Below are 24,328 nucleotides of genomic sequence, written 5' to 3'. Positions count from 1 at the left end.
TTCATAGAGTAGGTGGGATGGAGAGTCCCTTGAAGCAACAATTCAGTTTCTTATAAAGTGACTGATTTGTTGACTTTTAAAACAACTCACTTTGTTCACTGGAATAATGTATAATCTTAGTTTTGATTCCTCTTGTCCATTTCCTGCTACTGTGAAACAGGGATAAAATACTCACCACACAGGATCATGAGATAAAAATTTCCCTTTGCAGAAAAGCCCTTGAAGTTAACCTCTCTCCCTAGGAGCAGTGAGTGGGACATCATTGGTGGAGAACATTAAAGTTCTAAGAGATACTTACTTAGCTATGTCAATGATAATTAGTGAATTCAGCCCCAAATATGCAAAGGCAGATGAACTTAGCATTATGTAATTGTGGATATGTGCACCTGTGAGAAAATGTGATTAGCTGCTTGCTGTTGAGGTGGTGGGGGTGGCAGAGGAGGCTGCGGAGGTCCAGGCACTTGGGTTCTAACTGGTTGTTGCGTCATTGGAGGGTTATACACAACTGGACTCCCATCTGGGTTTATGAAGGGCTGACCTGAAAATTTTAAGAACAAGGGAAAAAAGTCACTTACAATGGAGACTGAATATAGGTCTTTCTACAAATAACTTATAACATATCTTCAGTCCTTATTCACAATTCCAAAGGCCTCAAGTTTCTGAAAACCAAAAGCTTTTTCTTCTTAGCCTGGAAAGCAAAGTCTGATTTTACATAAGGCTATTTCTAGACTTTGTATTTCCCACTTAAGAGTAAATATACAAAAATTTGCTGCAGTGTTTCACTGTGGTGCTGTCACTCCAGAATCCACTCAGATTATATTATAATACACAATATTTTCCAAAAAACTTAATTCTGAAACACACCTTGTGAAGGAATTGAGTCATAGGGCTGTGTAACATCTCAGTTTTGAGGGAAAAAACAAAACAAAACTTGACTTTGGGATACTGGAAATTCATTAATTAGCCTGTTAGATGGGAAATATTTAACACTGCATATATTCAACTAGTAAGATTAAAACCTGATGAAAATTAAATGGCTGATAACTTCAAATTTCCAATTGTGGCTTTGATGGCAGTGTCCTAATTTCAGAGATTCTAACTTGCTAAAAGTAGAAAATAATCTAAAAATTCTAAATAATTATCTAAAATAACTTCCTTTTAATTTCAGTGAGCTTTATTCACAGGCAAAAAATAAAATGAGAGGAAACTTCAGTATTGATTTTGAGGCTTATTCTATTGGTTATCAATTACTGGAGGAATATTTTAAGTAACTCTCTACACATAGATTCTAAAAACTTTTTATTACACGAAGTAATATTTTTATTGTGGGAAAATAACCAATGGACACAGATCAAAAGGAAAATAAATTCCCCATAACCTTACAGTTAATTTGGATACCTTCTTCCAGATTTTTTTCTCAATGCACCTACAGATTCAAAGATCAGTATTTTTCCCATACTATACACTGAATGACTAAAAAAGAAAAAAGAAAAAAATACACTGGACTGTTAAGAAAATTATGAAATAAAAAGATCACTGATTATGATACCCTTTTAGGATGGAAACAATACAAAATAAGAGAAATTTGACTGAATAATACTGTCTTAAACAGCCCCCCAGACATTCTCTTTTTAAAAAATAAGTATGTGACATATAATAAGATAATATTTGGGAGAGAAGAATACACTGTTCCATTGCGATCAAGTGGGAAAAGTTCTCCAAAGTCAAATTATTTTCATCAGTTAATTTCCTGACAATTCATGTGATGGATATAGAGAACTAAAAAGAAATCATGCTGGATATTTGTGGATTGTTTATTAATTTTTAAAACAATGGTAGATAAGACTTGAGTGAAAGTATGTTTCAGCGTAATTTAAGGACTGCTTGAAAAAAGCTGGATGTGTTGTAATGCTTTTCTCAAAAAAATGTCACTTTCGGACTAATTTAAAATTAAGCATACAATTCAATTTCAGGTTGATTAGTTTCTCATTTTATAATTTCCCACTCAATTGACACTTCCATGTTTCAAAAAACATATTAACTAATGTATGGAATGAAAAACAATAGAAAATAGTAAAATATTAAATCATCTTATATCCTGCTCCAGGAAAATAGGCAGTTTAGTTATATAACAGACCTAAAATATCAAAAGATAACCATTATAAACTGAAACTATATTTCTTAAGAGTCAGTTTCCTATGCTAATTTAATTTGTTTCTTAGAAACAAAAGATACAAACGATATCTGAAGGTAACAAGTTCCAAGCCAGGGTTTTTCTACAACAAACAAAAGTTTCAGGAACACTCAGAGACCCTGACCTTGATCTACCTTGCCCAACAACTACCATGCCAGTCTGACCATATCAGCTAAATCTGTGAATATTTAAGGAAGGTGACCAAATGATTTAAGGTTGTTTTCATTATCTAACTATATGATTGGGCTATGTTGCTTTGATTAGCAACCAAGACTTCTTTTGACTTAAGAAAAAAATTAACATATATAATGACTGCAGTTTCTTAATCTCTCTGAGGTTCAGTTTCTTTATCTCTCAAAGTAGATTTCACCTAACAGAGTTATTATACGGAATGTATTTCAAGCACAACACAGTATATGCCACACAGTAAACATTCAATATACACAAAGTACTACCTCCAAGTTGCAAACAATGTGTTGTCGATATTAATTAACAATGACTACTTTTTCGTTAATAATAAGATGTACCTTATAATAACTTTTCCTCAGTAGAAGCAATTACCATATTCATACTTATAGGTTCTTTTCACTACATTATAAAAGAAGTAAGAGCTGTTAATGTTCTCCTTTTTCATGAAATGTATACTATTTTCCCCAGGATAAAATTCTTCTTTTGAATAAAGCTCTTTCAAAGGTGATGGTTGCACTTCTAGGAAATGAACTGTTTCATTTATTTGACCTAAAAGACGTCACCAATGTCACAAGGAGAAAAATATTTTCTGATATAAATATGCCTTTTAACATTCTCTAGCATAAACTGTTTTTAATAAAGTTCCAGGGAAAACGCTAATCACTCATGAAAATAAAAGGCCAACAACACATATACAGATAATACATTTAATATACATTCTTTAATTTTCGGATAACTCCTGATATCTCAACTGAAATAAACCTTTTTCTGGATACCAACCTGTTTGAGGGTTGATCAGAATACTGCCAGGTGGTATGCCTGCTGCTTCCAAGGGAAGCAAAAAGAAGCTTGTGCTAGGAGATGCAACTTGCCCATTTAGGCCACCATCAAAGGAAAGAGAACTGTGAGTGCTGACAGCTGGATAGACGACAGGTGCACCATGAGAAGACTGGCTAAGAGCTGTACCTGGGAGAGGCTGCTGGATGTGTGAGAGAGAGCCCGTAGACGACCCTACACTACCAGAAGACTCAGAACCTGGGGGAGGAGTAACAGAAAAGGGAGTTTTTAAAACCTCATATAAAGACGCAGGCTTAAATACATAACAATAAAATTCACATTGCATAACATGCAGTTAACACAAAAAAGCATGAATTATTTTTGATTTACTGTACAATTTTGCCTCCCCTCCCCACCAAAAACAAGTTTCATACACCAAGACTGATCACATTAAGTTGTCAGGTAAGTCAAAGCCAAAGCATGCAACTTAAGTAAGTCTATAATAACATCAGCCACAGACAGCCACAAAAAAACACATTACTCACATCCCCAAAAGGACAAAGTTATGTACATTTTTACCTTTAGATTAACACCTAGGAATATATAGATTATAATTTTTCCCCAGGACAAGCAACTTAGCACAGCCAAATGCCCAAACCTCTTATTATCAGAAACCCCTTATCTATAAGAACACAGAAAGATTTAAGAGTAGTGTAGGAAACAACAAAAAAACAATAAATTCTCTACCAAGAGAAACAACTCTCAAGTTTCATTGCATACTTTCATTTTCAGCTCATGATCACAGCATCTTCCTACAAGGTACAGTCAACTTTCCATTTTTATCATAGCAAGGGACAAAGATAGAATAAAAATATTCCAAGCAATTATATTAGCACTGGCTTAAAATTTTTTACTATACTTAATAAACTAATTTGATGTATAATGGCTAAAGGGAGACAATGAAACAATGAAGAAAGGGAAAGACTTTGATGAATTAGGTTAATTAGGTTTTAAAAAATAGAATTGACTCTATGAGGAGAATTAATTTTTCATGAAAGAAGTAAACAAACATGACACACTATATAGATTTCCCTGGAGGATAACTTCTGTTTTACATTGTGCCAAAATAACTGTTGCCAATAACTATGAAAAATAAATATATTTATTTTCATCTCTGAAGATAATATAGATTATAAATAGCACATGTTCTTAAAATGTTTTGATTTGGCTGGATGTCTAAATGACTTTCTCAGGACACATGAGTAGTTTTGTTATGACGACCTGATGATTAAGTGACCATTTATCAAATAAATGCATATTTGGTACATGTGCATATTTCTCACATTAATAAAACTTACCTTTCTTTGGTGATATATCATATACACTAAGACGTTTTAAATATCCACATTATATGTTAAAAAGATGACAAATGCAATTCAAAAACCTTAAGAATTTAAAGCACTGACTTATAGTCAGAGATTAAAAAATACTGTCACCTTCAAATTTACACCTCTCCCTTCAACTGTTATCTGTAAAACTGTATGTCTAGGTTTTACCCAAAAGGATAAGGAGAGTGCCATTTCTGATTTTCCTGATTATTTTGGGATAAAAATAAAGATCTACGAGGATCCTAAAAGAGACATAAACTTCTTTAGTATTGAAGCCAGTTAGTGAAAGTGAAAAGAGTAAATGCTATGAGCCTAAAAGTTACGTAATGTAAAATAAAGAAGTTTTAGAATGAAAATGTTACTGAAATTCCTACTCATCTATAATAATTATATTGTATTACATTTCTTCAGTTTGAAAATTCCTCAAAAAGTCTCAGCAATTTTATACCTTTTTTGAACAGCAAGTGAACTTTACCATGAAATGCAAACAATGATATGATAGTAGTAGTTGAATTTCAGCTAATAATGGTATTAGCTAAAAATGCAATCAATGTTAACTAATCCTGTGTGAGAAACCAAGGCTTCTAACTGTAACTAAGCACTGAAGGATTTCCAATCACCTAAGGCACTTAAACAAGAAATGATATCTCATTAACCAACCTGATTTAAGTTTACATCACAGTGGAGGATTCTCATTTTAACTGATGTCTGTAAATCTGTCTCACAGAGAATAAATCCTAATGTCAATACGCGTATTACCTCATAAGTACTTTGGAGGTGCTCAATATACTGCTGATAAGAATCTTTTATTTAAGGATAATTACAGAAGCCATATGATAAATGCCAAGCCAACATTATGGAAACTAATGTTTGACTGCACAGTTCTAGACAGATATTTATACCTGTTTTTGAAAGCCTGCCTATGCTTTTGCTGCTTCCAGAACTATCACCTCTTGTCAGAACTGAAATTCCACTGAAGCTGCTGGCTTTGGTTACAGCAGGCTTGAAGTTTCGGAGAGAGCTGTCTGAATCTGTGCTACTCCAGGGCCGTGGTTCAGAGTACTTCAAATCATTCTCAGTGCTGCTTTGATGGCTATTTGTTGATCTTCCTGAAGCATCTTTATTAACTCTGTAATTTAGAAATAAAACTCTGAAAAGCCAATAGAGACAAAAAGGAAAATTATGAAGAAAAAAAAAAGCTCTAAATTTTCAATACTGTACTGCATGAAAACATGCTTCCAATACCTAAATATCTGGCGCCTCTGCTGAGTGCTATTAGCATCCTCGTCTTGGATTCTGTTGGCATTTTAATAAAACATTTTTACTTTTATTAGCGTCAGTCAGACACTTACCAAAACAAATGTTAAATTCCTCACCTTTTGTCAATAATATAATTCTCTTGGGAACACAGGGACTAGAAAGAAAGAACAGATATAAAAAGTTGAGCATTTGTCGAATAATGCCATCTGTAAACCAATGATGAAAACAAAAATCATGTGTAATAATTAAAACAAAAAATAGTTACTCCCGGTCCTCAAACATGGTGATAAGGTACACAAATAAATGATAATGAAAAATCTTTTTGACCTGGAGATACTATGTTTACTTTTAACAGACACTATTTTTTAAGCAATTCATTTCTGTTGTACAAAGTACCTTGAAATTCAAATATTGTTTCCAACACGTAAACCCATTCTCACTGTTAAATATTCAAGATATACACATGTCTGTAGATTCCACCTTATTCACTCAACAAATACCTTGATCAGCTCTGCTTTGGCAGCAGCTGTAGCAGTGATTAAGCAGCTATGCCTCAATGTAGCTTATACAAAAGCCTCCCAGTGCTAATAACCTGAGTCAGATAGCCATCATTGTTGCATCTTGTATTAATTATAAGTCTTCTAGTTTACCAGCTATCAGTTTTGCTCCTTTCATCCAATTTAAACAGCAGAGGCCATAGAAACCTCTTTGATCATGACTTTCCACTCCTTAATAGCTCACTGATCTTCTAGTACTCAGTATTAGTTGCTCAGCTGTGTACGACTCTTTGCAGTCCCATAGACTGTAGCCTGCCAGGCTCCTCTGTCCATGGAATTCTCCAGGCAAGAATTCTGGAACGGGTTGCCATTTCCTTCTCCATGGAATCTTTCCAACCCAGGGAATGAACCCAGGTCTCTTGCATTGCAGGCAGATTCTTTACCTTCTGAGCCACCAGGGAAGCCCTATCTTCTAGCACAGGGGTCAGCAAACTAGTCAGCTACCTGTTTTTTAAAATAAAGATTCACTGGAGCACAGCCATGTCCATTCATTCACATACTGTCTATGGCTGCTTTTGTATTAAACAATGGGAATTTTGAGTTGTTGCAATGAAGGCTATATAGTTGAAAAGCCTAAAATACTCATTATTTGCTCCATTATAGAAAAAGTCTGCTGAACCCTGCTCTAGCTAAAAACTCAACTCCCTGCAGTAGATTTCAGGAGCAAGCTGAAATAAGATTCCTGCTTAATTCTCCAATTGAAACATCCCTCACTTCCTGCCCCCTAGGCCATAATCCAGGTGGATTATGAATTCTTCAGTTCCTCATGAGTCTAGCTCTCCTTTATTTCTGGCACCTGCAGATGCTGACCCTGGACATGGAACACTTCAATCCTTCAGGTCTCCTCTTGGAAGCTAACTCTTCCTCTCACTCCAGAGTTCTGGTTTTTGGTGCGTCTCTACTGTGTTCCCTATTTCACCTTCATGTTTCTATACCAATCACACACCGTATTGTCATTATCTCAATACTCATCATGGGTAGAGACCTCATCCATCTCACAACTACAGAGGAAAATAGACCTAGGTTAGGCCCCGAGTTCAGAAGACCTAGGCTGAATCCTGTCATTTTCTAGCTAGATGATCTTTGTCTATTTTACCTAGTCTCCTGGAGCCTCAGTTTCCTCATCTGTGAATATAAACGGTGATACCGCAAATAGGGCCGTTTGGGAGATAATTTATCATAAATGTGCACGAATACATTTATCTAGTGCCCAGCAAAGTACCTACTATAGGTGATCACTAAGATTTGCTGAATATTATAAACTTTTAACTGATAGTCTAGATTTTAGTGTCATTTCCTTTTTTTTTAATACAGAGAAAATTTCTATCTCTGAAAGTATTAACACAAACTACATATATTCTTATATCCTTGACTAGTCCCTACTACTGCACAGAGCAGATACTGGCAAAACCAAATTGATTCTCTTCTTGAATATATGTGTAAAATATGCAGCCACTTAAAAGATCTGTTCCATATAATCACACATAAAGTGGAAAATAAATATTAATTTAAAAAATCAATTAGCTTTATTTTAAAAGAAACAAGTTATTTATCAAGAAAAGTCCACTAGCAAGTAGGATTTAGGGCCCATGATTTTGTAGATAAGTGACCAATATTCCAAAAATCTCCATTCTGTGAGACGTCTGAGAGGAAAAAATACTATAAACTATACACTCAGTCCAAAGTACTACTTCTTAGTTGATCTGCTTCCAACTTTTGAAAGTACACATAACTGTAGCAATGTAGTATTTTACAAACTATTAAATCATTAACATGAATAGGACTATAGTATTTCTAAAAAGATGACTTTATACGTAACAAATGTAGCTGAAAGTAAATATGATCAATAGATTAAGGAAGGAGTGAATGTGCAATTAGCATATATTTAAACACAAAGACCTAAATATAAGTCAGTACATACATCTTGGGAAAATATTCGGTCTCTAGCTCTCTGGTACTCTTCTTCTCTTTCTTCTATAGATTTGCTTCGTCTGTCATCTTTTAAACGTATTCTCATCTAAAGAAAAGAGAACAATTAATCTTGGGGAAATGATCTGCCAGGATAAGTCCAGCATCTATAAAAATGTTCCAAATGTGCTAGGTTACCTGGTTATCATCCTTGTCAAAGCTAGAGTTATCTCTCTTGAGGATATATCGTTTCTGAAAGTCTTCACCTTTATCATCTTTAATATGTTCAGTAAATTTCTGATCAGGTCTAAAAAATTAACCAAAAACCAAGGGGAAAAAACAGATAAAAAAGTTAAATATTACATTTTATGAAAAGTGGTAAAAATAGTATGTTCCCACTCACTGGTGCTATTTATAGATACTTATGTTATCTCAGTTATTCCTCAAAAATAATCTTATGAGAAAACATTAACTATCCCACGTCATGACTGAAAGGAAATATGAAATACACTGTGGGCTCTGGAATCTGACTGCTCAGCTTCAAACACTCAGTTTTCACATTTAGTTGCTTTAGTTACTTACTAAACTTTCTTTTCCCCACTTTCCTCATTACAGTCTACCTACTTCATAAGGTTGTTCTGAAGATGAATTAACAGATGACCAGCACTTAAAGCAGTAAACGGTAGAAGTTTGTTATTGTTATAAATACTACTGACAAAACTTAGGATCAAATGACTAAAGCAACTGTCCAAGATCAGGGGGCAAGGAAATGCCTGAGCCACAGCTGGAGCCCTGGTGTGTAAGCCTGTCTGTCCTCACTGTCCAAGATCAGGGGGTAAGGAAATGACTGAGCCACAGCTGGAGCCCTGGTGTGTAAGCCTGTCTGTCCTCTTTGCATTGCCTCCTCTAATTCAAAGAAACAATTCCGGAACAAAGGAAAAAGTACAGCACAGGGTCTTACGTTACACTCTCACAGGACCTGCTCTGATGTTACATAACCAAACATTTTGTGGCTGAATTTAATAAAACTTAAGAGACTACTTCAAAATGCTACCAAGTTACCAAGTATTCTTAATTACAGCGGGGTACATCTTTGTTTTGTATTAACTGAAACAGGTTAAAAAGAGAAGTTTTTTGAAGGTTAACCGTCTGACCTAAAGTAAGGATTATGAACTCTTAACAATATATTTCATGGCTGATTGGTTTTTCCTCTATGGAAATGCTGCCAAGTTCTGCTGGGATCCAGAAAACAGACAGAACACTGTTGCCCTTGGAAAATTATAATCATATAAAATTTCACTTTCTGATATATATTTTCAGCTATAACAAATTCATTCATTCAACACTCCTGAGACTTAATATAATCCTATCATAAAACTGAAATATGTGATCTATAAAAAATATATTTACAGGCAATAAAGAAAGGCTAACTGAACTCCTAAGCAATTTTTTACATATACTTAAAATATATGATATAGTCGTATAATTTATTATGGGTACCGTAAATAAATTTCTAAACCAAATAAACCTGAGTAAGGACATCTTCAGCAAATTTCATAAGATATTTCATTATACATAGTAATTAACACTTTTGAATATTTGTTTTAACTTAATGAATTTTTAATAGAGTACCGTATCTACATTCTGTCAAATGATGCAAAGATTTTAAATGAGAATTATCTAAGTAAGCTGAAGAAATCTTTATTTTAAAATATATTTAGATACGTGAAACAGAACATGTCTCCACATAGAGCTATACACAGAACTAAAGAGAAAAATAAAAACAGAAAAAAAAAAAATTTCATGGCCAAACTGATGAGAAAGACTGCTTTCTTTAGGAATTTGAAAGATTATCTATTTAATCCTGACAATGGCAGTATACTGTTATTTGTCACATGATTGTCCCATTGATTAATATCAACTATTTTGCAGCTGTTCAAAATTACGTTTTCTCTTTCAAGGAGTTTGTACTTGGGTGAGAGACTGTTATTCCGATATGACTGTAAGATTTAACCAAGAGCCTGGCAACTTTTCTAAGAGCAGCTGGATTCCCACACCAAATAGCATTAGCAGGCATTTCAGCTAACCTTAAGACTGTCTTACCTCTGTCTTTTATAGATGCCTGAATTTACTGCCCTGCAATCGCCAACTTCCCGCTCCAATGAGACACCCCAGTGGACACCGGGTTGTTGACATCCACAACACCACTGGTTCAAGGCTGGAGCGGGTAATCTGCCTATGAGGAAAAGGCAAGTTTGTTTTTATTCAATGTGGAGCAGATCTCTAAGGTTTTCTGATTTACATCCTTCTTCATATTCCAGAAGAAAAAAATAAAAATACAGTGTAACTTCAATGATCTGAAATGTCTAGTTATAATTATGCTATTGATCCTTCTTCTTTAGGTATCAATACATTATAAACATCTGTGTTTAACTAAACTCTTGACTACCTGGATAAAGAGAACCCTGATATCATGTGTAGTATTCAAATAACTGAGGTTACACTGCATTGAAAACCTTAGAGAGTCACCAGTCGAAATGTTAGTCAAAATGCCTGCTAATGAACACGTGCTTGGGTATCCAGCAGCTCTGAGTAATGTTGAAAGGTACTGGTTAAATGAAGTAGATTTCTATTCACCTTCAGTCCAGTTCATGTCTTACGGTTACTGTCCCACTTTAGTCATGATATAACTAACTAGGAAAAAGCTAAAAGATATTTAAAAAAGACTAAAAGATAGGCAGTAGACAATTAAATCAGATTCACATTTGCAGGTAAAACTTAATCCCTGAAGAAATATGGGATCCTTTTCAAAGACAGCTGTCTTCATTAATTTAATTTTAGTTCTGGTAACAATCATTTAAAAAGTACAAGCTTCCACCAATAAATATACCTTTTTGACAAAATACTCTTTGAAATGGAAGAAAACCAACTTAGTTCAAGCAAACAATATGATAGCTACAAGGGTAAAGATCATTATAACAAAAGAGAAATAAATTAATTAAATATAATTGTACAAACCAAATGGTTCATAATAGACAGAACCTTGAGAAGTCTAGCTTCAAGGAAGGAAGAAAAATTATGAACTGAAAAGCATTATTTATGGCATCTGAAGCTGACTGCTGCTCACAGATCTACTGCTGTCACATATGAAATTAATACAGACAATTCTTTTGATAGATCACCATGAAGAATTTTAGCTGAACTCAACAGGTTGCTTTAGGATTAGTTTCACTAATAGGCAAAAGAGGTATTGTGAACATATAACTTTAGGTGTCTCTGCATTGTGCCTTTTGCTCCCAAATATCAGCATTGATTATCTATTTCACCATACTACAAAGCTAACACTTTTTATTTTTATTTATTTATTTATTTTTTAAAGCTAACGTTTTTTAAAGCAAATGATTCCTCTTCTTAAAATTTTTGCTCACTAAGTCATACATAGCTCAGAAGGGTACACAATGTTATGGATAATATTGGATTAACCAACCAACAGTCCCAGTGTTCTGAGATCTGTGGAAGAAAAGAAGCAAAACAAAGATGGAAAAGACAGTGAAATGATAGAAAATTAGTGAAAATGTAAGCGTTTTAAAGTTTGCTTTTTCCTTTTAAATTTGCCTGAAGTTGGCCGTAGCTATTTAAATTGTATTAATTTAAAATCCATAAGAAAATGGTTATTAAACATCACTGACATCATGACTTTTGAGGGTTTTCCTGCTTTTTTTTAAAAAAAGCAATCCTCATTCACCTGTCTTATTTTAGTCACCTGTCTTATTTCAGTCCAGACTGGTGCATTTTACATCTCGTGAGCAGAGTGTATTTTTTAGACCTGTCACATAAGGTTATCACAAAGCTGAAGCAGGTTGCTAAAACATGTGGAAAACCTGAGATAAAAGATGTTACAGAAAGATAAAGAATTATCACACACACATATAACAACCTTTCTTGATACTTACATTCTTGTATTGCTAGTTTTGTTTACTATGACTGACTTCCCACTCTGATCAACATTGTGGTCTAATCCAAAGTAAGCGGCAACTCTGTGCAAGAGCATCCTGTGGTAAGATGTCATTGGGGGGAATTTTTTACGGGGAGATCTAGAATTAGAAGAAAGACTAATTTAGCAGATCTTGAATAACTGTGATGACAATTTATTTTCTTGTTAAAGGTCAGGACTTACTCATTATTACCAATGAAATCTAAAATTTCTTGTTCCAATTTCAACAGCATCATTCTGTCCCTGAAACAAAATATGAAAACTTGTAAAACTTAACACTGAAATAATCATAAATGTTGAATTTACAGGGCTATATATATTTTTTTTGTAAAACCTGTACACTGAAGAACATTACAAGCTTGATATATGCTTTCTAAAAAAGTAATATTTTAAAAGAATAAAGATGACTTTTTTAAAAACTTATGGAAAATTTCACATATACAAATGTAGAGAGAATACCATCCAATTTCAAAATTATCATTATATCATTATCTTGATCTGTTAAGTACTATTGTATTATATTAGATTCTGTTCTGCAAATACATGGATTATAACAGAATATTAGTCTTTATCCCTTACTCAATAAAGTGAGAAGCAGCAGGAAAACAGACATCTTTAGGTAGGCTCATGACTTTGTTACCATGCTCAACTCCATAGAAACAGTACTCTAAAGAACATGCAATGCCAGTAACAACAGAAATACTCCAGTGGGAATCCAATGCTAGTATATAAATGGAACCACAGCAGAGAAGTATGAACTATATTACTAAGATTAACTCAGAGGAAGAAGACTTCAAATTATTCTAAAAATCACTATAACACATTTTTAAGATATTCGGAATTTTTTCAATAAAATGCCAAAGTGAACCAAATATCTCCAATATGAAAATGAATAAGGACACCAGGGAACACCTGCATGTGCTCCTTCAGACCACTAGGGTCCTACTTAGTGCGCTTACAAAACAAGTTACTGGTGCCACTCCCCAAAGGACCTCCTTGCTCACACACCAAGAGCATAGCTCAAGAGAGTATTCCTGTGGTCACTGTAAACTTCATGTGCATGTGGGAAAAACAAAACAAAACCAAACCTCAAGAACCTTAAAGCTAGAAGCAGCTTTACAGAAGCAGCTTTCTGTTTCTGAAATTTTGTAAATCAAGAAAACGAGGCCAAGAGGTTAATGTTTCCCTCTCAAATAAACATTACATAGTGGATCCCTCTCAGATTCTAAGGGGAAATGATGTCCTCCATTTCCCCTGCTTAAGTTGCCTGAAAGTCTACACATCAGCCCTGAGTTTGATCTCTCTGTACTGCAAAAGTAGTCTTATAAAACTGAGACTAATATTAACCATAAACATTTTTATATCAGTTGAAAAAAATCAAGAGAATACATGCCTAAGTGGTGATTTTAAACCCGAAGTGGAACAGGATTACATTTTAATAAAAATTTCAGCAACATTCAATTTTTCTTCTTTAGTATACTCTACCTCAGCAAGTGGCACCACCTTTCACTCAGCATACTGTACTAGAAGTACCTTTTTTTGCCCACTACTATGCTTTTCCAAATCTTCCCGTGCAGTTAATTACAATTGCAAACTTTATCTATCTTCGATCTATTTTTCCTCTCCTTCCGCTGCCATTAATTACCCTGGACCAAGTATTTAGGATAGTGATTTGACCTCTATGATAGTAGTATATTATCTCTCTGTATCTTCCCTTGTTCCCTCCAAATCTGTTTTACCTAGAACATCCGTAACAATATTTTAAAAACACAAATGTGAAGACATGTCATGGTCTGGGGTAAACATTTATCACAGGTTTCCCATTTCTCTTAGGTTAGAAATGAACATCTGTAACATGCCCCATGGGGCTTCCCTGGTGGCCTGGTGGTAAAGAATCTGCCTGCCAATGCAGGAGATGCAGGTTCAATCCCTGGGTCAGGAAGATCCCCTGGAGGCGGGCATGGCAACCCACTCCAGTATTCTTGCCTGCAGAATCACATGGACAGAGGAGCTGGACAGGCTACAGTCCATGGGGTCACAAAGAGTCACACAACTGAGCACCCACACGCACTAACGCATGTGCCTTACAAGGCAGGTATGGCCGTCACCTATCTATTTAGACACATTTCCTGCCCCTTTCTCACAAAACCGTCATCATTTTGGCTTATCGCTGTATTTCCCAAGTTCCTTCCTCTCACAGGTTCCTCGAACATGCTGTTTCCTTTGCCCAGCACATTTTTTTTTTAAAAACATTTATTTATTTGGCTGCACCAGGTCTTAGTTGCGGCATGTGGGATCTAGTTCCCTGACCAGGGATGGAACCCAAGCTGTCTGTATTGGGAGTGCAGGGTCTCAGTCACTGGACCATCAGGGAAGTCCCTAGCACAGCTCCTTACATTCTTTCATAGAAGAACCTGTTTCTTTCATACCTTTTAAGAGTATTTATCACAATTACTTTTATATAGTTATTTGTGCTACAGTGAGGAGCTCAACAAATCTGAGTGGAATAAATTAATCAGATTATTTTACCAATGTCTTTTAATGTTTTTCCTTAAAATTTTAGGGGAGGATGGGAAATTTTTACTTCCTTCATATGGTTTTCACTGAAAAAGATTTACTTAATGTTAAGACTCTTTTCTTCTAATGTTTTTGGGGGTCAATTTGTCTTGACATGGTAAAATTTTCTAATGTATTTTATATACTTATTGTAGGGGGGAAAAAGGAATCAGAGGCAGGCAACTTATTTAGCATTCATGAAACAGTGCATTTAAATTGGTTCCTCTGTTTGAGTTAAACAGCAAGCCTACAATATGTGAAATATTCTTCAGTGAATGAACTGGTATTCAAAAGAAATTTCTGTTGTCTCCATGAAAGAAAACAAAAACCTAACAATTTTATTAGTAATTGATACAAATTCAGGCTTTTTTCCCTTTTATATGTAGATTTATGGGTTGCAGAGGATTTTCTATTATTACATGGACCATTTACTATTAAATTAAGTTCCCCTACTTAGTTTACTAAATTTTTAGTTAGCAAAAAGTAGAACTTGTTAGAAAAATAGCTTTCCTAAGTTCTCAAGATTTACACCTCCTGCCTTGCATCTGCTACAGCTTAGTCCAAGTTTCCAAATTTTCAACTCTGTCATCAAGGTTAGATATCCTGGTAATGGCCATAAGTCAAAAATTAATAATCCTTTACAGAACCATTACATACAGTACTCAAACTAACAGATCAATAAATTAATTTTCATATGGCATAGGTTTCTTAGCACATGAACTTATAGACACACATAGAACTTGTCATCGTATAATCTTTAAAAGAAACCAATACATGCTGTTATTAAAGAAATACATAAGAAAAACAAAGATCTCAATCAAATTGACCAATAAACTACATGAAGTTAAAATGAAAGGGCAATAATCTTTTAGTTATTAGTGTTCTAGTCATCATACCGGAACTGACTTTTGAGAAAGTATGTGCAGCTGGTACACAAGTGGCAAATAAAAGAGAAGAAAACAAGAATTCTTCCCTTTGACCATCCCCTTCCCAGTGTTCTATATGAACTGGGTCAAATATCTGCAACAGGCAAGAAATATGCTGATTTAAACATTATCTCTAATAAAAGTAAATTCAGAAAATATTTCAAGCACAGAACAACTGCATGATGTTCCCTACAACAACATCGCTTACTTTTAAAATATATACTCTTAGAATCTATCCACGGGGCTGCTCCCCTCCATTGGTGACACAGTTGCCTATACTGTCCATATTTCTTCAGTATGTTGTAGAATTTACAGAAAATGGTTATAAAACCAATACAAAAACACATAAAAACCATGTCAGTGAGTGAAATCTCTATCCTGGGCAACTGCAGGTTCCTAGGTTCTCATCTAGTAATGACTAGTTATTACAATTTTTGAAAGTTATTTCTTAAAAGAGGAATTACAGATAAATGGTTATTTAACACCTGAAGTTAATTTATTCATTGGGATGAGAACAAAATTTAAGGATCTGAAGGAAAATTTTGAAATAAAATGTAAACTAGATTTCAGTATGATTCAAAATAAATCTGCTTAACATCTAGAATGCTCTCAAGTTCTAGTGGAAATCTGCCAGACTTATTAATTTTGTGCCACCTATGCCTGGCGATTAATGGTGTGTTTCACTGAGAGACCACTGAGCCATCAGGCAAATCGTATTTCTCACAAAATTTAACATCAGCCACAACTGTGTGAACCACACTGACATCAGTACTGACTTACTCATCAGCCATTATATGAGTGGCTCACTTACATATTTTTTTGAATAAAAATGCAAACACAGAAGAATTAATGTTCCAATACATGCTGCACGACATGGATACTTGAAAATATTATGCTAAGTGAATGAAGCCAATTACAGGAGACGACATACATATGATTTCATTCATACGACGATACCCAGAAAAGGGAAATCTGTAGAGACAAGCTAGATTAGGGTTCAGGGCATAAGGAGGTGATAGCAAAATGGTTAAGGATTTCTTTTGGAGGTGGATGAAAAAGCTCATAAATTGACAGTAATGATGGTAACATGAATCTGTGAATATACTAAAAATCATTAAGTCGTACACTTCAAAAACACATATGCAGATAATGTAAAAACTTTTGCATTTGTAGAGGAAAACCGAAAACTGCACAAAAGAAGAATATTTTGGAATTTCTTCTGAACCTGCTATGGGTTCAGAAGAAAGAAAAGTCCTATCTGTTTAGGATCCCTTCTTGCTTTACACAAACTAGCTATGTATTTTGTACCTTCACCTTAACCTACTGAGTTCTCATTTCTACCAGTCTATAGCAAACTAAATGTTTTGTTAAAGTAGCCAACAACTTCCTAGTTCCTTAATCTAACAGGCTGCTTCGTTTTACCTTTAATGAAACTGTTGCTGTTTGGCTGATTTCTAAGACAAATGTTCTCATGATTCCTCTGCAATTTCAGACTCCGTGTCTCTTACTTCTCCTCTACCTTCAAGATACTGTTTTTCCATAGAATTTCATCCTTGTCATTTATTGCATCTCGCTGGCCAAACTCACAAAACAAGGGTCACCTTTACTGATGACTCCTAATCTGTAACAGCATCCAGGCTCATTTACTTGAAAATCAGAGCTATATACTTAATCTTGCCACAGTGTTTCATCAGATACCTCAAACTATACTTATTTGTAACAGAACATGTCTTACTTCCCTCAGGCTTGTCCTTATTACTTCCCCTGTTAATGGGATTAACCATCAGTCCAGCTGCAAACCTGGCAGCTGCTCTAACAAACCATGACTCTTCCATATCCAAAAAATCACCAAGTCCTGCCACGGGAGTAATTCTTAAACATCTTCCGAAAAAGCCTTTTCCTCTCTGTTCTCCTACCCACACTCCCTGCTCATGATTCTCGGCCCCTCACTGATGAAATAATCTTCCTAAAACGCAAATCTCACTCTGGAATTACCCTACTCAAAATTCTGTCATGACTTCTCCACAGAGCATGCCATACTTAGTATTTCTCCAATGGTGCACTACTGCATCTCAGCGAAGATGATTTTTAATTGTTCATCACATCCCTGGCTTCCCATCAGCACTTCTTACTCAGTAACCACTCCAGCGTGTTGGTACCGATCTAGGTTGAGGACAACTGAAGTGTGTCGTCATACCTTACTAACAAACTCCCCATCACTTTCTGGAGTTACTTGCTACATGCCTTCCTGCCAGAGCCAGTGTACAATCTTGTCTGCCTGGGTAAACCACCTCCCTCTCATACTACTGTGCCCTAGCAATGCTCTTGTCTCTCTCACGTTCTCATGCTCCCATTGAAAGCACTGTGAATTCAAAATTCAGCTGAGGCATTATCTTTTCAGTGCAGCCTTTCCAGATCCTCTCAGAGGTGGGATCCCATCACTGTGCTTTTATAGCACCCTGAAAAACTTCTTTTACAACATTTATTCTAATTATATATCATGGGGTTTCCTTTTTGCCCTAGCACATAGAAAGTGAATATTTTAGGGTCGGAGATTATATTTTGCTCACCTTTATATCTACAAAGTTTAGCACAGTGCTTAGCACATGATAGATACCCAAAGAACACCTGTTCAATGGACTATTTTCAGTTGGGACCACTAAGGAATCAACTTGAACTGAAAAAAAGAAGTCACGCAGAGTTGACTGACTTCACACTTACACTTCCTACTACAAGGAGACTGCTTTCCACTTTTAGTGGTTCTCCATTTGGGATTAAACTTAAATGTGAAATAGAAAATCAAGATGGTACTGAAAAAATAAATCCTCAATGAAATTAAAGGTGTATCTTTTTTTTTAAAGATGTATCTTGAAGTAAGACATGAGATAAGACTCAGCAATATTGAAGAGACTTGTTCATGTTTTTTTATCACGTGTGCCCACCCAATGAACTAAAAATTTCACAAATTTAACTACCATTCTGGGGAGCTAACATCTAGGGGAGGGGTTCCTGACCTTCAAGTCTTCTACTCCAAGAATGGGTTGGTCAGATATTTTGTGAATAAACCTTTATCTGGGAAGAATGCCTCAATGGGATCAATGACCTGCCAAAAAGTTAAAATCTAGTACCCTGGCAAAACAAAGGATTTCACAATTAGTTAGTGACTCAAATAAGCACCTTAAAATCTTTGGGTTGGAGGTTCATAAACTAGGCAAGAAGAAACAAAAATTCTGTACTCAGTTAAGTCCAGAAACTTGTTATAAGTGAATATACTGAGTAATTTGGCTGAGTGCTTTATCATGAGGTATATTTCTCTCATATTTCATGATTAATGATAACTCTTTAGTCTCAATTAAGACCCAAACTATCTTAGTGATTCTTTATTTCCCAAAATTCCTACAAAGAGTATGAATTATCTTTATATCATCATGATATACATAATGCAAAAAAGATATTTACACATGTGTATATAGAGGCCAGCAACATCGTAGCCCTAAGAAACTAAAATGTTTCTGGTGTACTTCAAATATTCTAATCTTATTCTAACTCAGTAATGAAAACATATATAACAAAATTATGGTACTCTAGAAGCAATGTAAACCTTATAAATTTAATTTTTACCTGGGATTGTTTTTTAATGTATTTACTAAAAATTCATGTAGATCTATGCCAGTTGAATCAGTGTATTCTTGACTGGAATCTAAAAAACAACAACACAAAAACCCAGTATAAAGTTGTTTGAAACAAATTCCTTTCCCTTCACACATGATGCATAGCAAATAAATTGAGATGCCCCACAATGAAAGAAAACTGATGAAGTAGGAAAATGGAATTTATGATGAATTCAGATAACCACAATTTTGCTACTCCTATATAATGAGTATGACATGGATTTATGTAACTGCATGTTTATATACCGTCTTAAAAAGAAAACCTTTCTCTCATATGTGCCACTTTAATTTACTCTGAATTCTTAAAGATCCTTTTATATACTCACCATAATTCTCATATTCAAAAATGCCTCATTAAACAAGAAGAACTCAGAATAATTCAGACAGCAAACTGAGTCTGCTTAGTTCAGTTGCAAATATAAGGAGGTAATAATTTGGAGATATGCAGGAACTTTAGCTCTGAAAGAGTATTTATCATAAAAAATTTGCTTTCAAAAAGAAATTTTTTTTTTTATAAATATTCACGTTTATTTCTTCTCCTTAAATGTAATATCCTTATGCTGTTTATAAAACTGGTCAACATAACTGTGTCTATAAATTTAAAAAGCATTTTTGTAGGCTTGTAGTGATATATGATGAAGTTCTTTAAAATTCAGTCTGAAAGATAAACATCTTGGGTTTCCAAGAATAATCTTACTGCATACTAAACATTTTGGCATTAGCTCTTTGTATTGTAAGGAATTAAAAATACATATTTTTAATGGAATCAGTATTTAAATTATAGTGATTCCATTATTTTGAAACAAGAGACAGACCAATAAATGATCATGAGTTATCTTCCTTGGTGACTTTGACATGAGGTGCAGTTTTTTGGCTAAATTATCACCTGTGTCATGCCATTTTACCCAGAACTATATCATCCCTTCAGTCTGTTCTAGATTACTTTTATTAGAAATATACTATATAAAATTATTCAAGGGGTAAAGGGTGGATCAATGGTGAAATAAAACCTTTGTTTAAAAAATACAGAAAAAAAAAACCAGAAATAAATTGCAAACCTCTTGATAACATTTTTCTGGGCAACTTATCACTGGCTTTTTCTTTTTCTGCTTCATCTTTTGAGGGCTTCTCCTCTTTTTCAAATGATTGTGTTAACTGGATCTGAATTTTCTCCTGTTGGAAGGTAAAATCAGTTATTAAGTGAAAATATAAACATGATTCAGTTAATACCCCACATTTATATTACAAAACTGCATGGAGGAAAAAAAAAGTTTTTATTTTATCCAACAAGATTCTTCAAGCAAGAAAATACAACTTACAATAGCTTTACCATGTTAATCAAACTCTTGATTAAAAAATGTTAAAATTAATTTTTTGAGCTGAATATATCAATTGAAACATATCCCTTGACAATATCAATTGAAAATTATCTTAGAGAAAATAAATGTTTTTTATAATAGTTTCAATGAATCTATTAAAACCCTTGAAGGATCAGAACAAAGGTCTTTTTAACCTACTTTTGCAATGGAGATACCATGGTCAAACCAAAGTATGATAATTATCATTAATCATGACAATAGGAACATATGAGTGTCAGGTTAACACTTACCAAAAACTAATTTTCTTAAGTATCCACTTTATTTTTTTTTTGTAAGGAATTTCTTTTTTTTTAAATTAATTAATTTATTTTTTTTATTTATTTTTTTTGTCATACATTGATATGAATCAGCCATAGATTTACACGTATTCCCCGTCCCGATCCCCCCTCCCACCTCCCTCTCCACCCGATTCCTCTGGGTCTTCCCAGTGCACCAGGCCCGAGCACTTGTCTCATGCATCCCACCTGGGCTCATATTCCTTCATTTTCTTATCATATAAAACTGTAAGTAAAAACTTCAAAACCAAATCCCAACTTTGATTATTTCCTGTTTGTGATTTACTATCCCTGTTCCTCCTCTAAGTACTACAAAGTTGTTTTAGAAAGATTTCAGACAAGATTATTTCCCTTAGTGATATGTAACATTTACTTGTAAAGTAACCATTGTCTAAGACTGAAAAGGAGAACTAATTTTACATTTTTAAAACAATGTCATTACATGCAATTTCAGAACAGAAAGGAGTTACTAGAAATACAGCTGAAATAGGTTAAAAGTCACATGGCTTTGATTATTCAGGCAAAGTTATAAAGACAGACAGACAAACTTCCAGAACATTTCTACTAAAGATAAAGGTGTAGCCTATAGAGATGTAGGCTAAATTGCTGTATACAGTTGTTCTTTAGTGATGGAGAATATTAATAAATAACTTCGCCTTTCTGGGTGAGGGCTGGTGGTGGCAGTAGGCACAAGAAGTCAATATTGAAGGGATATAAATTTTAAGATTCTGAAACTTGCAGCCACCAGGATTTCTATTAAACATTTTCTCCCCATATGTGTATATATATATATATATATATTTTTTTTTTCAAAATGGAATTTTGCAGAAGAGTTTCAGATCTAATACATATACATATATATGTATATATATCCCCTCCCCCCCCCCACCATGGGGTTTCTGACTGCTATTTTTATCTTTTCTCAGTTCTGATTCCTATTTCATCTTAGTTCAAAGTTGTGCTCAGAATACAGGACAAAAGTGAGGCACTTGCAAATTCCACTAAAATGACAAAATATCTGCTTATGCCCTCCTTTGTCTTATTTACCAAAGCTCATGTGTTAATCAACATCATGTATTTGTCAGTCATTTTTCTCATTATGACTCACTTTCTAATCTACTTTCCTTATATTTTTAACTATAAAATAGATATTTAAAAATGAATCCCAGAACTGTTTCAGAAGTAGAATATTCAGAAGTTTCCCTGACTTATAACTTCTATCCTGTTACTTAAGGATAATCTATGAAACCAAGGTTGGAAGAAAAGATTCCACATTTAGACAGATATTAAACGATTTTATCAAGGTGAACTGTATTTAAAGATCTAGTAGACATAATGTATCTAGGCTTGTCTTCAGTTGGTATTGAGGCCTTGTTTTCAGTAGCAAATAAACAAGACATTTTAATTTTAAAAGCCTAAGTAAGTCCTTATACATAAACTCTCTTGACTACAAATAACTGAAATGATACCACTATCTCCATGGGCAGCCATAATTCCTTTACTCTTCACTGTCACTGACACCAGTTATTGAGGTCATTGCCTTCTCATAAGCTCTCATCAGATACAAGTGACATCTCTTTTTTAATTGCCTCTCAACCTTTCAAATAATGAGTTTTACTCCAGATTAATTCCTAAAAAATCACATTCTGAAGCAAGCGTTATTAGCTGGAAAGTGTCTGCTGTCAAGGATTAGATGCTAGTACATTTTATGAGAAATAATTTATTTTTCAATTCCCATTCAGGTGCAATTTAGTTAAACTCAACGCTTGGAAAAAGACTTTCTATTAAAAAGAGTATCTTTGTTCATAGAAGATAATAACAGGTTATTATCCCCAAAGAAAAATTTAACTGTATCCAAGAAAAATTGAGAAATAATATATTATGTGGAACAACTGAACTTTGGCACATCCAGCTTATTCATTATCTATATGCTGCAACTCAGCTTTTTGAATAACATATACATCAATATACAACATATCCTCCTCATATTATTTCTTGCATAAATTTTCACTAGACACATCTATGTAGTACCGTAAGAACCTCCACCTCCCTCCCACCTCCTATCATAATTTTCAGATAGCTGAAATGTACATCAAACCAAAGATCATGTACGTTACGCTTTTTCTCAAAAAGAAGACACTTTTTCTGGATTAATAGCCTTATGAATGTCTGACTTCTCATTTCCTCAATCTCCTTGGACAAGTTATTCTATGGGGCTGATGGTGTAACATTTTGGTCAAAAAAATGAAGACATTAATTTTCAAAAAAACCCCATTACGCTGCCTACTGCTCAACCCTGAACAGGTATATTCGTTACTCTGACATGTACAAAAGAACTTGTAAAACTGCTTTTTAAAACACAATTTACTGAATTTTTTTCAGAGTGCATAAACAACTCTTCAGCCTCATCAACAAGCATGCAAAAGCCAAGTTAACATCTGAAAACGTTCTCCAGGCAATAGCTCTTAGTAAAATATTTTGAGCATATTTCTATTTTTTTTGGAAGTTTATTTTTTATTGCTTAAAAATATCCGTTTTTATAGTTTTTATAGTTTTATAATACATAAAACTATCTTCTATTTATGTAAGAATTTAAATATAAACAAAAGTAAATTTTGATCCCTATATTCCTTGACACTTTGTCAATAACCTATTAAAAAATTTTCTTATGTAAAATAAAAGCACATAGTGCTTTTTAAAAACAGAACACATTCTAAACATGTGACAACTACCTTCAGTATTTATAGTATACTTTTGATGGCATCATCTTCTAAATCAAGGCAAAGCATCAACAGTCTCTGCTTGAATCAACAAACATACAACTGGCATTAAAAAGGGGGCACAGAATCTGTCATAGCTCTTTTTTCTCTCTCTCCTTTATTCAATCATCTCTCTTAACCAAAATATTACCTCAATTCTTTGGAAACTAATTGTTAGGATACAGGGGGACTTCAGGTTATTTAAACTCTTAAAAGTAGAACAAGCCACAAACAGCCAAAGTTATCACATTAATAAACATCGTTAAGGGGGTCCAAAAATAATTATATGTAAATATACAAGTGTAACATAAGACAAAGATCAATCTGTAGCTAAGACTAACAGAAAAGTAAAGTCATAGCATTAAAAAAATATATAAAAAGCAAAAAACCAAACTATTTGTTGAGCCTCAGTAGTTCTATACTTTATAAACAACGGAATAAGAAATATTAGACAACTATTAGAGCCAAGCTATTATGAAGACTGGCTTCACCATG

At 34.1% G+C, this 24,328-nt stretch overlaps 1 protein-coding gene across 11 annotated transcripts in view; it reads right to left on the bottom strand.

Annotated features, from left to right (window-relative positions):
• The window catches only part of R3HDM1 (R3H domain containing 1), a 154,656-nt gene that overhangs the window by 49,448 nt on the left and 80,880 nt on the right, over positions 1–24,328 (bottom strand). For 10 of the 11 annotated variants that reach the window (XM_043487613.1, XM_043487612.1, XM_043487620.1 and 7 more), the window contains 11 exons: positions 20,479–20,593; positions 19,371–19,449; positions 12,451–12,510; positions 12,227–12,367; positions 8,472–8,580; positions 8,287–8,382; positions 5,925–5,962; positions 5,794–5,844; positions 5,451–5,677; positions 3,164–3,418; positions 387–538 (listed from right to left, as the gene is read on the bottom strand). In XM_043487613.1, the coding sequence (XP_043343548.1) occupies positions 387–538; positions 3,164–3,418; positions 5,451–5,677; positions 5,794–5,844; positions 5,925–5,962; positions 8,287–8,382; positions 8,472–8,580; positions 12,227–12,367; positions 12,451–12,510; positions 19,371–19,449; positions 20,479–20,593 (1,323 nt within the window). The remainder of the gene's footprint in view (positions 1–386; positions 539–3,163; positions 3,419–5,450; positions 5,678–5,793; positions 5,845–5,924; positions 5,963–8,286; positions 8,383–8,471; positions 8,581–12,226; positions 12,368–12,450; positions 12,511–19,370; positions 19,450–20,478; positions 20,594–24,328) is intronic. The other variant, XM_043487617.1, reaches the window with a different exon arrangement.

Source organism: Cervus canadensis, chromosome 15 (assembly GCF_019320065.1).
Source record: "Cervus canadensis isolate Bull #8, Minnesota chromosome 15, ASM1932006v1, whole genome shotgun sequence".
NCBI lineage: Eukaryota > Metazoa > Chordata > Mammalia > Artiodactyla > Cervidae > Cervus > Cervus canadensis.
This window is presented reverse-complemented; position numbering and strand designations above follow the sequence as displayed.